Source organism: Urtica dioica, chromosome 1 (genome assembly GCF_054948205.1).
Source record: "Urtica dioica subsp. dioica isolate 48M chromosome 1, U.dioica_male_clone48M_v1_H2, whole genome shotgun sequence".
Classification (NCBI taxonomy): domain Eukaryota; kingdom Viridiplantae; phylum Streptophyta; class Magnoliopsida; order Rosales; family Urticaceae; genus Urtica; species Urtica dioica.
Genome location: NC_142756.1, coordinates 6247233 through 6262016, shown reverse-complemented (window position 1 = coordinate 6262016; position 14784 = coordinate 6247233). Strand labels below are relative to the sequence as shown.

At 34.8% G+C, this 14784-nt stretch overlaps 1 protein-coding gene across 1 annotated transcript; it reads right to left on the bottom strand.

The window, feature by feature from the left end:
- Positions 1-1488: 1488 nt before the first annotated feature.
- Positions 1489-14035, bottom strand: EMB2247 (protein EMBRYO DEFECTIVE 2247). Its single transcript, XM_089608709.1, has 27 exons — positions 13781-14035; positions 13119-13203; positions 12783-12915; positions 12031-12114; positions 11562-11656; positions 10742-10833; positions 10378-10431; positions 10014-10066; positions 9846-9913; positions 9363-9438; positions 8705-8788; positions 7756-7904; positions 7527-7644; positions 7265-7381; positions 6498-6718; positions 5897-5986; positions 5295-5406; positions 5053-5163; positions 4816-4953; positions 4597-4647; positions 4380-4492; positions 4122-4269; positions 3735-3839; positions 3537-3638; positions 2227-2299; positions 1941-2107; positions 1489-1859 (listed from the first exon to the last, which is right to left on the bottom strand). Exons 1-27 carry the CDS (start codon positions 13926-13928, stop codon positions 1731-1733), a joined length of 2916 nt encoding a protein of 971 aa, XP_089464835.1. The 5' UTR covers positions 13929-14035; the 3' UTR covers positions 1489-1730.
- Between the last annotated feature and the right edge of the window lie 749 nt (positions 14036-14784).

Below are 14784 nucleotides of genomic sequence, written 5' to 3'. Positions count from 1 at the left end.
TTTATTGATTCGTTTGTGCTCGATCTCTTAATAGTTTCAGTATCTCGGTAGGAGTTTATCTCCACTTTATATTCACTCTTTATCAATATCATCAATAATACAATTTTCGTTTAATAAAAAAAATAAAAAAAATAAAAAAAATCGGTTTCAATTGTAACTACAGAATGAAATTGTATTATTGCTAATCTTAGTCCACTTAATGTTTCTCGTGATATCAATTATGTAAATTGCTATTGTTTCTGGGCAATGCCACGAAAGTTTTGTTGTTGACCAGATCAAACTACACAAAGGTTTCAGTTAATAACAATGATACGGATTGCCATATCTTTAATTCTTTATACTTATCTTCTGTTAGCAAATCAAACTGTACGGCTTGAAATGATTGCTAATATAACCCACAATCATGTATACATGAACCAAGCAGGCACAAGAACAACTGATAATGAGTTAAAATATCTTAAATTTATAATAACAGTACTAATAAATAAAGAGATAAACAAAACTATAAAAATAAATAAATAAATAAATGTTACTCTTTCGAAACACCTTACAAACCAATGTCACTTTTTTTTACTGGTCCTCACTTGGTGACAGTTCTTTGATTTACGGATGAGTTAATGGCAGGAACGGAAAGTATCCGATATGATCGAGGTCTCTGATGTTATCATGGGACCCACAGAAACGGTGCACATGCCAAAGTTGCGTAATTCATTTGCATTTGCTTTTTTGTATTCTATTTTTTGAATCTCAGACGTGATCAGAATGTATTCCTGGTAATATTCCTAATTATATTAAGCTAATATTAAAAAATAAAAAATTATATTTAGCTCGCTTTGACCAGGTATATATATATACACATATTTTCACGATCCTTTCTATTTTTGTTTTCTAATTCGAACATATACTTCCAAGTTCCAAGTTTCCTTCATTAATCTATTAGTTCAATAATGTCAACAAGCGAAACAAAGCATCGAAACCAATAATTCAACCCAAAGTTACAGAGTCGAAAATTTGGTAACAAAAATGTTTAAAAGTAAAAGTTGCTACCAGATCAATAATAGCAAAAAAAAATATAAAAAATAGAAATAAAAAAAAACTCATTCTGGGATAGCTTGGGACAAATATTATTTCACTTTGACAAGCTTCACATGGGATTATCCTGGAGAAAGCAGGAGTTATTTGTGTGTATTGAAATGTAATTATGAAATTACTAAGTAAAATTGGCTAGTTTGAGCGAAACCTTTACTACACTATCTACAAAACCTAGACTTTCCAATAAAGCCTACAGCGAACAATAATTGTTGAAAAAAACTTATTTCAAGGGTTTATAGGATCCAAAGTTTGAACTAACCCAATTGCGAGCTACCGAAAGAATAATAATATCAACCATAATCAAGCAATCTAAATTACAAGTAATTGCTTTGCCAACAAAAAAAAAAAAAAAAAAAATCATTAGCAAATTCAGTGAAAAATTCACGATGCGAAATGTGCCAGCGAAAATGAATTGTATTGTTCCCCTATCCCTAAACCTCCATATAATTATTTGTTTACCAGTACAAGTAGCCTTACCTATAAAGATAAAATTTCTCTTGATAAATAAAATACTATACATGTCTGGTTGGCTGTTATATCATCTAGCTACGTATTGGCTCAACAAAAAATAATAAAAAATAAAAACAACAAAAGAGAGATGCCACGGCACCTTTAAACCGTAAATTTGAACAGCGGACCTATTTTGAGACAAGAATGGACGATTTCAGTAACGCGAGACGATTTTTGGTTAGAGTGATCTTCTCTTCTGCTTCAGCTGCTTTTTCGCGCACCCCTTGAACGATATCCTCCGGAGCTTTATCTACAAACTGCACAATCAACCACAGACATGAATTCTCAGTTTTGACAAAGGAGATTTTTGCGAAAGCACAAGAAGTAATTTTTCGTACACTTGGTGAGCTGAGACGAGCAGCGAGTGCGTTGTATTCTGTCTCCATTTTGGAGAGACGCTTAGTAAGGCGTTCAACTTCAGCAGTGATATCGACCATATCAGCGAGAGGAAGATATGCCTCGAGTCCTTCACCCGCAACTAGGTGGACAGATTGATCGGCATTTTCTGAAAATTAAAGAAATCCACCAACAGAATGAAGAAAAAAAAAATTGTCACAAGAGAAGAGATGAATATGTAATTTTTCTGACTCTGTCTCTGCCTCAATGATATGAAAGAATATATACCGGGAGGAGAATTTGTGAAATGAACATTCTCCAAGTCTAGCCTGGAGAGAAGGGCTAAAACCTCTTTTTCGTTCTGTAACACAAAACCGGGAACAGAGTTAAACAAACCAGATATTAACCACAATGTTAGGCCGGTGGGGAAAAATATAATAGAAAGATTAAGCCCATACATACAATTGATTTCTAATCTAGCTTTGATGTGGGTTTTCGATATATATTTAGTAATTTAACTGAAATTCTTATAAATGCTCTTGTAGTGGTACTTTTCGAGCAAATTAGTCAAGTGATAGCTGTCTACTGAACTAAAATAACTGCAAATTATCATTTAATTATGGGAAAATAACACATTTATACCCTGTGTTTTAGTGAAATGTCGAGTTTAACCCTCAGTTTTCAAAAATGTCGAGTTCATACCCTCTGTTTAACTAAAATGACGAAATTATACCCTGAAATGAATAACAGCGTCACTAATCTCCATTTCATTGATATTAACTCTTATATAAGAAAAACCGAATCAAATCTAAATCAGTACCCTAATTTCCAAATTCTCAATTTTGAAATAAAAATAGCCTTAAATTGAAATTAAATAATAAAACTCATACCGCCTAAGAAATGACTTCATTCCGTGTTCGAATTGTAACTCTAAATCTTGGATTCTCTGTTCGAATATGCGATTTTGATGACTATCAACTATCGATGTTTACCCTTTTGCCTCTTTCTGTGATCTTCACGATTAAGAGACTGTTGTTTATTTTTTAGTTTTTAAATAAATTACATATGTAGCGCGAATGAATAAAGATAATTGGTGTTTATATTATAAATATTATAGTCAACGTCAATGAAAAGTCAATAAAAAGAATATTTGTGACACTGTTGTCTATTTCAGGGTATAATTTCGTCATTTTAGTTAAACAGATGGTATAATTTCGTCATTTTAGTTAAACAGAGGGTATGAACTCGACATTTTTGAAAACCGAGGGTTAAACTCGACATTTCACTAAAACACAGGGTATAAATGGGTTATTTTCCCTTTAATTATTTGTTTTAATTTTATCCAAAATTCGAGGAAAACAATACAATGTATTCATGGGTACACCAGATGCGATCTACGAAATGGCACGAGCACGGGTACAATGTGAAATAATATATATGAAATTGCTTACTGTACTCGGATCGGACAATTCTGGTAGTGGGGCCCACCTTGCACTAAATCAATCATGTTTGATGCATGCATGCATTTATGAAAATGCGTATCGGTTCATTTGAAGGCTTTAAGGTTTTCATTAGTAAGAGAAACAGATAGCACTTACTGATACGTATTTAATAACTTCTTCATTTGCAACTATTGATGCCGATATACGCTTTACCGGCTCAACAGAATATTCTGCTCGAGCATTCCGAACGGCTCTAGTCTGAAATTTATCACGAGTAAAGTTTGAGTTGTAAAACTTAGGCAGATGGCTGCAACCTTTGACTAAACCAACACGAACTACATTGATGATACTCACCAATGCTTGTATATTTTCAAACTTCTTTATCGAGTTAATATCCCTTGGGAGCAAAGTCTGTGGCCATGGAGATATGATAAGAGCTTCTTGTCTGTTAGGGAGTGCCTGTACATGAACCGGAAGGCAGATTTTTAAATAAATAAGAAACAAGTTATTAGATTAAATAGGATGCCAATCGTGGATTATCTAGCTGGACAGAATTACTATTTTGATATTTAGGACAGAGATATAAGAGTGAGTCCAGCTTGAGGGTCTATAACAAGACTTCAAATAGACATTTAGCATAACAGCACAATGTGAGCACAGAAACAATTCTGTCAACTTTCTTCATAAATAAATCGAAAGGGCAACTAATTTCAAGAGCTCAGCAATCAGTGGAATGATTACCTGCCACAGCTCTTCAGTTACGAATGGCATAAAAGGATGTAGAAGTTTAAGTATGTTTTGGAAGACATATAATAGAACTGCCCGTGATACGGAGGAAACTGAGTTACCACCAGAGTGGTAAAGGCGAGCCTTACTGGCCTCAATGTACCTGAAAGTTGAAAGAAGAAGAAAAAACCTGGTTATAAAACAAATTGAGAAAATAATACAATATAGTATCTCAAATAAGTTGGTTTTCCGATTTAAATAAAGTTCAGATACCAGTCAGCAAAATCCCCCCAAAAGAAATCATATGTTTCCCTTCCTACATCTCCAAAGAAAAATTTGTCATAACTTGCTGTGACCGCGTCAATAAGCAAGTGAAGCTTTGAGATCTGTTGATGAAAAAAGATAATTGATCATGAAGAAGACAGGTATGATAAAAAAAAATTAAAAACAAAAAAAAAAGGTGAGGGTGTCTTGTAACAAAGTGGCTTACCACCCAACATTCTGGTAAAGGAAGGATCCGCAGAGACTCCTCTTTGTCAAACTGAAAGCATATGATTTATGAGACATAATACGGGTTAGCAAAGAACTGATATTTCTATTTAGTCATCCAAACTGATTATCAATTCCAGGAGTTTTATACATTTACCAGTGAAGATTTTCATTGAGTAAAAACCAGAAACCGATCTTTTAAAGGAGAGATTTAACCAACCCGATAAGAAAGTATGTCTTCCCAGACAGCGGTCTCATCTTGACTTGGCAAATTCTGTAATACGAATTTTCCAGCATTCCACAATTTGTTTGTGAATGCCTTATTGGAGTTCAACCTCTCCATTGATAAATTAAGATCCTAAACGAAGAGATAATAATGAAAAGAAGAACAATTCTCAAGAAAACCCGTCGAATTATAGCATTTATGAAACTCTAGAAATTCGAAAGGAAAACAAACCTGACCAGCAGTACCAAGGGCAAGTGTGAACCGCAAAGCATCTGTGCCAAAGTCCTTGATTGTATCTAATGGATCTATTACATTACCCAACGTCTTAGACATTTTTCGACCCTGAAAATGATTGGATATTTATTAATAAATTATGCATCAAATTAGGGAAAAAGGTGCATTGCTTAAATGCTAAAGAAAATGACACCATACAACTATAAATTATCAAAAGTTCTACGATATTTTAAGCTCACTTGGGGATCTCGAATAAGACCATGAAGATAAACATGGGAAAATGGAACTTCTCCAGTTAACTCAATTCCCATCATGATCATCCTCGCGACCCAAAAGAACAGTATGTCATGCCTGCACATATATGAATTTCATTCATTCTATATCTACAGAATGTTCAAAGGAAATTAAACTAATTCAGCGTCGGTGGTCTAAAATGCTGTAATGCACTACTATGCATGGCAAATGGTACAAGTTAACCTCCTGTCAATGTAGCAAAGAAACACACACACAAAAAGAACTCCCTATCATTGACGTCTAGTACCAACCAAATCCAGCCTATAAGCATTAAAGACATCATAGATTTGAACCATAAACAAATTGTAGCAGTTATATGTGAAGATCTAAGAAAATAAGCACTTTAATGGGTTCTACAACGTATTTTGAAAAAGCTACGTTTTGGCATGCATTCAAAGATGGAAGTTTGCATGTCGAAGCTATATGAAAATCTTTTACTTATCATCCTCTCATCTGTTTACAATCTGATAATCAAAGCTTTTAAAAATACATCACTGTACAGTGTATGATTGCCAAAGTCTTAACAGAAAACTGAAGGAACACGTACCCAGTTTCCAGCATTGTTGTGGGATAAAACTGTTTAAAATCTTCTGAAGACACATCTGGCCAACCCAGAGTACTAAAAGGCCATAATGCACTGCAGGGAAGGGAAAGAAAGCACTATAAATTACACTGAACATGCTATATTATACATAGATCCAGAACTCTAACATGCCATTTTTTTTATATTTTATCTGGGTTGTAAGGATGACACTGCAGTAAAAATTTAGGTTACAGAACGACCCTAGCACTAGAATAGGAAAGAAGAGAAATAGGAAATTAAAGAATAGGGAACATGATAACTGATTCCTAGTTAAAATAGGAAAGAAAATATAGAGCAATTGAGTAAATAATTTTTTTAATAACCGTAGTGTCTGGGCTAAACCCGATTAAAATCCACGAGGCCCCCGCATAATTGACCGGGAGAGTACACCAGTGGCCCCAATTGTTGGGTACTAGGAGAATGGAACCAGGGTTTGAGTAAAATAATTATTTAAAACAGGAAGTACGGATAAAGACTAATTCTGCACCGAAGGAAAAAAAAACACCTTATGCAGTAAAAGAATATATATTAAAAAAAAAATGAAAATCCTTCCTAGTAAACCGACCTGGAAAACCAAGTATCAAGTACATCTGGATCCTGGTAAATTTCAACATCGTCCCCATATTTCTGTTGCGCTTTCTTAAGAGCTTCGTCCGAACTTCGGGCGACTATGTACTCATCTTCGTTGTCTTTGCCCTCAATGTACCAAACCGGTATGCGGTGTCCCCACCACAACTGCCTGCTTATGCACCAATCTTTTATATTTGTAAGCCAATGATTGTATATCTGCACAAAATATCAGGCTACACTGTAACTGGATCGGAAAAAAAAAATCCTTTTGTATTCCCCTGAGCCACTTGCTTAGAGAAAATTAAGCTGGTTGATAAGAATTCACCATGTACCCAGAACACTATTCATCGATGGTCATTATTTTTAGTGATTTATATAAGTATTTGATAAAATAAGACATTTATTTTAGTAATCAGATGTCTCCTTAAAAAAAAATATGATAAGAAGAAAAAATAAACTGGGATGTAATGTGAGAGAGTTCTGAATTCTTTCTCAGAAGATAACATAAACAAGCAGCGATCTCCACAGCAAATCAGATCCCTAAGCTATTTCACTTACTTGCCACCAGTTGTATGGTTTAAAATAAGAAAGCACTGTCAAATAGAATTTGGAAATTTCCATTTTACTGTATTGCCTTTCCTGGCCCTTATTGGTATAATCCAGGAGCGTTCATTTTTAAGAAGAAATTTTAATATTATAAGAGTTAAGAGTTTGGAAGATATTATTATTCTAGGTGTAGTGCAGGAGTAAATGGCCACAGACCTTATCAAACCTTTCAGGTAGAATTTTCAAATCTCCTTTTTCTACAGCTTGAAGAGCTTTCTCTGCTAAGGGCTCCATGGTTACAAACCATTGCTTGCTTACAAGTGGTTCAATTATCTGATGCACCCAACATGTAAGAAAAATATTTTAAAAAATCATAAATAAATTTGGTAAGCAAGAGAAGTAAAATTCACATGGGCAAGGTATCATAAAACCATACGCAGTCTACTTATTATTTCTAAGTAAAAAGCTACGAACTTACCTCGCCTCCACGCTGAGACCTAGGCACCCGTAAAGTGTGTGGCTCTTTTTTTACAGCTAAATTTGTCTCTTCCAGATCTGCCCATAATTTCTTCCGAGCCTCAAACCGATCAAGCCCACTAACAAATATTGCCAAGGGCATCATTGCCAAATAATGAAACAAAACCTAGGGATAGAACGAGTTTTGGTAGTATTATTGATTACAAAACATACGGCTGATAAATTTTTACCTAAACAGTCCGGCAACTTCATTGAGTGTTCCGTCCTTGTTCATCACATTTAGTATCGGGAGACCAAGTTTCCGAGCAAGATAATAGTCATTTTGATCATGGCCAGGGCTTAACTTCAAGACACCAGTCCCAAAATCTTTGTCAACAAGCTGCCAAATAACAACTCTCAACCATAAGATGCAAGATTTAAATGTCTCTAATCCTTGATTCATATTACACAAACCCACTACTCGCATAGTGAAAAATTATTAAAATTGCCTTCGTTGATGATTGGAAATGATTTAGAAGGTGATAAAAACACGAAAGCCAAGGAGAATATCTTAAGCTGTAAGAAATAATGCAAGAGGAAGGCGAATAGAAGAGATGAAAGCATTAAAAAGTGGAGTAAATTACAGGAACACCTTCTCAGGTGAGGGAATTATTTACAGAAGATCATTTTGTGGAACGTTGGTAACATTTATAAAAGAGGCACTCGTGAAACTGAACTTGGACCAAGAAGTATAGTTTTTGAATGCTTACAGGATCAGATCTGATTTTTGAGGGAAGAATTCGCAGGATAACAGGTCAGTTTTTAACCGAAATGATGTTTGGGAAGAGACTTGTGATACAAGCATCAACAAGACAAGCTCGAAAACTGTAAGGATGAGAGAATCGTCGGAATTTCTTAGGGTAAAGCTCAAGTCCTTGACATGTTGAGGATATGAAGTTCTCACCAAGCTTTAAAAGCTATAAATTGGAACAACGTAGTTGAGGGCTAGCATGCACATCGTTGGCTACTTTGCTCTGTATTTCATGTTTTCAATTGCTTTTCGCCAGAATATCTCATCCTTTTCTTTGATTTTTTTTTTTTCAAAATTGATATAAAAAAAAAGCTGTTGTAATTTCTGAATTGAAAAACAAAAAACAGAGAAACAATGCATCTTCACAAAAACTGGTATGGACGATTTACCTTGTGAGCAATAATAGGGACATGACGACCATATGTCATAGGCACAATAGCCAATTGACCGATGTACTTAGAATAGCGTTCATCCTGTGCACCAATATGAATTTAGAAAATTAATACAAATCCAGTGATGTCCTGAAAGTCCCTCGGTTATTTCACGCTACATTACACTTGCTCTGTGTAAATATTTCCAAAAAAATAAAAGATGCTTCTCGAGAAGCTGCCCATTATGTTTACTAATTCTAGGATTGGATAATATGCAGAACCTGCCCATTATGTTTACAAATTCTAGGATTGGATACTATGCACACCCATGCATGCACACACTGATGAAGCTACAGCCACTCGAGGATGGGCTTTAGCCCCCCCTTAATTTTTTTTTTTGTATTTTTTGCCCATTTTTCATAAATTTTTACATTTTGTTACCCTAAAAATTTATATATTAGCCCCTCTAAACTTTTTTTTACATATTAGCCCCCCTAATCTAAAATTCTGGCTTCGTCCCTGCATGCGCATGTCAACAGTATCTTCATCCAATATAAGGTACGATATTGTTAAAACCATTTTCACCAGTGTAAGAATACTCATAAATAATAAACCCAGCAAAGACGAAAAGAATGACATTCAATCTTAATCATCGAGTAAAAAATTTATCCTTCACCTTAGGATTCACTGCAAGAGCTACATCGCCAAATAAAGTCTCTGGGCGTGTTGTTGCTACTGTAAGCCAATCGCTACTGCATAGAAGAAAACACAAAAGCATCATATCAGAACCCCATGCGGACATTGGAGCACGTGAAAAGGAGCCTACGAAAACATATGGAGACTATGCACACTGAGTTTTTACTAATCAGTATGCAGTCAATTAATATCCAACTACGGATATACCCTAACAGCAGAAGTAACTTCCAGAAGATCAATGTTGTGCAATGTCTATGACCATGTAAAAAACGTACTTTCTTTCTTAAATGATACCGTGATACACATGCTATACACATGTATAAACTTACACACATTTAGACAAGTTTGTGAGATAACAATCACAAAATTCAGCAATCGACATGATTCAACCATCATATAGTTACACATGCGTATAAGACCAAATTTTCAAAGAAGAAACAAGAATAGTGTCTGTAATGAATACCTTGCGCCTGCAGCCACACGATACTTGATATAATAGAGAGTACCCACTTCATCATGATATTCTACTTCCTATAGAAAACATTACATGGGCCAATCTCAAACATTACAATACTACTACAAAATTCTAAGTTTTGTAAAGGTATTACTCGATAAATACTTATGGACTCACCAAGTCTGAAACAGCAGTTTGTAGAGTAGGAGACCAGTTTACCATATATGATCCTAATAGGAAAAAAATAATAAATATATTAATAAAAGTACCACATTGCAATGAAACTTCTGTTAGGATCTATCCTTGTCTCTTCAAAAAGAATAGGCGAATCCAAGTTAGTAGTATTGATTATAGCAAGAGCAATAGCAATGATGATGAACTTTAATGCCTCAAGACTAAACATAAGGAGCAAACATCTGTTTTTGGATTTCAAGGTTTTGACAGGTCCAGCTGTTGGTAAAGTTCCGCATATATCTATCGCATTAGAAATCATCCTGTTACTGGAACTCCAAAACAGTGCTTAATAAATTTTGGCTCTTACCTTGGTAAATCAAGCCTTTGTCATGAAGCTTGATAAATGCCTCAACTACAGCACCTGTAGAAGTAAGATGGATAGCCTCAATATATCAAAAAGACTTCAACGGGTGAAAATAAAGGTAATAATAGGTCTGGATGGATTTTTGAATAGATTCTGCGAAGAATGGACACCAAAGGGCTTTTTTTTATATGCAAATTATCTGTTTTTGTCATGCAATTAAGTTACAAAATAATAATAATAATAATAATAATAATAATAAATAAAATAAAAAATACCTAAGAGGTCAAAATTTTATGTAAATAAATCATGACATTTGAAACACTATTGATATCTATAGTCTCTATTGAACAGAAATGAAATATCTTACGACTTAGCTGTTCATCAAGCGTGAACCGCTCTCTACTCCAATCACAAGAGGCACCGAGTCTTTTAATCTGATTTGTTATTGTTCCACCATACCTGATACATGGCATTGCAAATTACAATATGGGTGAAAAACTACAAAGACCCAGGAAGAGAAACATCAGTGCAGTCTTAGCACATCATTGACATTGGAAAACTATAACTGCTAGCAGTAAATCAAAAGAATGCAAGAGAATCAATCAAATCCAATGGCATCCAAGATATACTCCAAGCTCTTAAATCACCAGGTCAGAGTTATGGGGAACACTAATGTAAAAAAAAAATATTGGTTAACAAACTTTTCCACTGAATGGCTTTGTTAGTAGAGAATCACAGCAGTATTCGATAATTTCCATCGATGCATTCCCAAGTCTACTCTACAAAGGTCAGTAACATCAATATCTATCAGCTCATTACAGTTTCAAAGGTTTCATAGAGGCCCTCCAAAGTTTAGTGTTTGCCTAGTACTACATTGGGTTATTTGTGGTTGTTTGTAGTTTTCTCTGTTTGGCCGAGTGTTTTTGGCTTTGGAGAGTTTGGGTGGCGTGTTGGTTTGCATTTGCTCCGTCTTTCTAAAACTATACTCGTTGCTGTGTTCTGTATCTTTTCGGTTTGCCGCTATCAATAAAAAGTCCCTTGTTTCTGTTTTTTTTTTTTATTCAAAAAAAAAAAAAAAAAAAAAGTGTTTGCCTAGTACTACCATACATCATTAAGCAGTTTTTAAGTATAGATAGCAGTTATGCCTGAAGATAGCAGAAATGACTGTGTGAGAGGAAACTATTTACTTTTCTTTCCACTCCCAGACTCTTTTTATGAAATCATCGCGACTCATCTCAGTCCTTTTTATTCCTTCAGCTGCAAGCATTCTTTCTACAACAAGCTGGGGAAAATATGAAAAGAAACAGATTAGATCAAGTAAGTTTTCATTGAATTATAAAATTAAGCCAAAAAATAAAAAAATAAAAAATAAAAAATAAAAAATAAAAAACCAAACAAACAAGCAAATCAAATGGAAGGACCAATCTATCAAATAAAAGAATACTACATTTTGCCAACGAAGACCTATTGTAATGTTACATGAGCTTTTCACAATTCACAGTGAGTTGCCAATAAATGTGGCCGACTGAAGGAAAAAGAAATAAAGAAACTAATAGATATATTAATAATGACGAGACTAAGATTGGCAAGAGTCAAAATCAGCAAATACAAAAACCAGTACACTGAACCTAAATACACACTGGGGAGGCAATGCACCTGAGTAGCAATACCGGCATGATCTGTCCCTGGAACCCAAAGTGTGGGTCTTCCCTTCATACGATTATATCTTATCATTATGTCCTGGAAAAAGAAAATCAGAGAAAAGTTGTATATCAATCATTATTCATTATGGCCCACTTTTCATCTTCAGACCATTTCTCAGAAACAAAAATACACGAACACATATCTAATACGGAAAAAAAATGCAATATGAAGATATTAATTTCTGTTAGCTTGAAGATTGGGTCTTTAAATTACACAGAGTTTCATTAAGATAGTTTAAGAAATACGTGGAGGACATTATATTCTCAGAAACATGACTCGCTAGGTCTTTGTGATCTCATTATATACTATTACTAAAAGCTTAAGCATAATACTGCAGTGAATAATGCCTCATAGCAGATATAACCATAGAAAATCATTTATCTCTTGAAGCTGAACACGGGAAAGACTCTCATCTAGTTTGCAATTACATGTTATGTTATGCACAAATCAACCATACATTTTAGATGGCAAATAATATTTGGAAACTAACACTTTTTTATTAGAACCGAAACTTTGTTTAAGAACTGAAAATTACTTTAGAACATCACAAGTCACTAGCCATCTAGTCCAAAAACAAGATTGATTAAAAGTGAGATTAAAAAGGCTAACGAAACAAAAAGTATTATTATTGTTCACAGAACCAAATATTTATTTGAAAAGTACATGCTTAAAAAAAATTAGAAAACTATAAATTATTTTAGAACCTCAAGAGTCACGAACATTGCGTGGCCCATATGCAGAGAACCGGTAACATTAGGAGGTGGCATTGATACAACAAACGGATCAGCTCCATTTCCACGATCAAAATTTGGACAAAAGTATCCTTGAGACTCCCACCTAATATAAATAATTCAAACAATCCGTCAATTAAATTGGTTGAAAATGAAGATATTTTCACAAGCAAACTAGGAAAACACATTTCTTCGTGACAGTGTCAATACATATTCCCCAGTGTATATTTGCATGGAGTACAAACTCATACAATGAAATGAACTAAGCAAGAAGGTATAAATGTTTTGATAGCGTCCAAGAATTTATACCAGTCGTAAATCCGTTCTTCAGATGTAAAATCGAATGTTTTTGAAACTTCTGGGGAAGTAAACACACCATTTGTGGATGCGGCCACTGAAATTCAACAATACGTGGTTAATTGTGAAATGTAGATACTAATTTTGAAAACATATTCTAGGCTATTCAAGCACAGCCCAAACCAGCCACTGAAAAAATTGAAAAAATAAACAACGCATATGACTCCCCAAGAAATATGAAATAACCGAAACTGATTCATGCCTCATCAGGGAGAATCTTGTGATTTCATGAAATTCACATTATTTTACACATGAATATGAACTTCAAGACATATAATATTCAAATGAAATAAAGAAAACCGTGGGCAGAAACAGGACGGTGAGAAATAACGAGAGTTGTTCAAAATAATCAACCGATTCATTCAGAAACTTGATTGATAAACGTCATATATACCAAATTAAGATACTTACAAAAAAAAAATTAAATAATAAAAGAAGCTAGATATTCGGAATCGCATGAACTCGTCAAAAGCATTTGAACAAACACATACAAGAGTTCAAAGGCACACTAAAACTCGTCTTTCTTCTCGCTTTGCTTCCGTTTTTCATTTTTCTGAGCTTACCTTCTCGGAAACGAAACAGCGAAGAAGAAGAAGAAGAAGAAGAAAACTTACCAGCGAAGAAGCGAGAACGGAGGAGAGTGAAATGTGAGCGAGGGAGGGTTTTGCGGCGTCGCGTAGATGAGGAAATGAGAGGATTGACGGTGTAAGCCGAGCGTGAGGTCAACGGCGACGGAGCAGTGAAGGCCGTTTGGATAATCATGGTTTATCAAAAACCCACGAAGAAGAAGAAGAGGTTTTTAGTGGTACATAGTCACAAATAAGGTGTCTGAGGAGGGACTGTTATTTGGCACGTGCGAACCAATGTTATCCTCGCGAGTGATTCGAGCTCTTTCCCCCGCTTTTGAAACAATTAGTTGATAAAGATGACTAATAAGACATGTGTACACTATTAGCGTGGAAATTGAAAAATTATACATTTTTTTTTTTTTATATATTTGGACACCTATTTTTTACGCTTAATCACCTCTACCTCTCTTACACTTCCAAAAGATCAATAATCACATTCGAAATCTATTTTGAATTATGAAATTTCAATATGTTCAAAATCATCTTTCGAACTATGATTTAGTACGACATTATGATAGACTGCATCGAAGGAAATATGCTGCCAAAATGTGCTAACGTTATTCTCGCCATCATCGACCACCTTAGTAAGTATGTACGTGAGATATATGATTATGCGTGAGGTAGTCGCCACACTCGATCGACTCTGACTAGGACAAGATTTTCACTAGCTTCTCTTGGACGAAGCTCTCCCCTTACAAGGTAACGTCCTTGAGCCCGATCAGCCAAAAACATACAATCAATCTGAGGTAGTGAACCAAACGATCAAGACTCATCTTTGTTATTTCTCGTTCGTGTATAGTCAGTATCCTTTTCCTCTTATTCGTTACGCTCTAGGGTATTGCAACTAGACGCGGTAAAGCAACAACTTAGCACCACGACTCTAGTTTAGACGAGCTGAAGATGCACCAATCCCACGCGCAACAAAAGATGAAGTCACAACCGAATGCAAAGCGTCGTGATTATGAATTTGTGATTGACGTTGGGCATTG

Bases quoted from the DNA above. Each gene is read 5' to 3' on its own strand.
- EMB2247 (XM_089608709.1), bottom strand. From the start codon at position 13,928: ATGATTATCCAAACGGCCTTCACTGCTCCGTCGCCGTTGACCTCACGC. The intron at 10,067-10,377 runs GTAAGAGCCAAA...TTTTCCTATTAG, and splicing joins CAAAGGCTTGATTTACCAAG to GATCATATATGGTAAACTGG. The intron at 7,645-7,755 runs GTAAAAATTTAT...AATATTTGTTAG, and splicing joins GAAGTTGCCGGACTGTTTAG to TGGGCTTGATCGGTTTGAGG.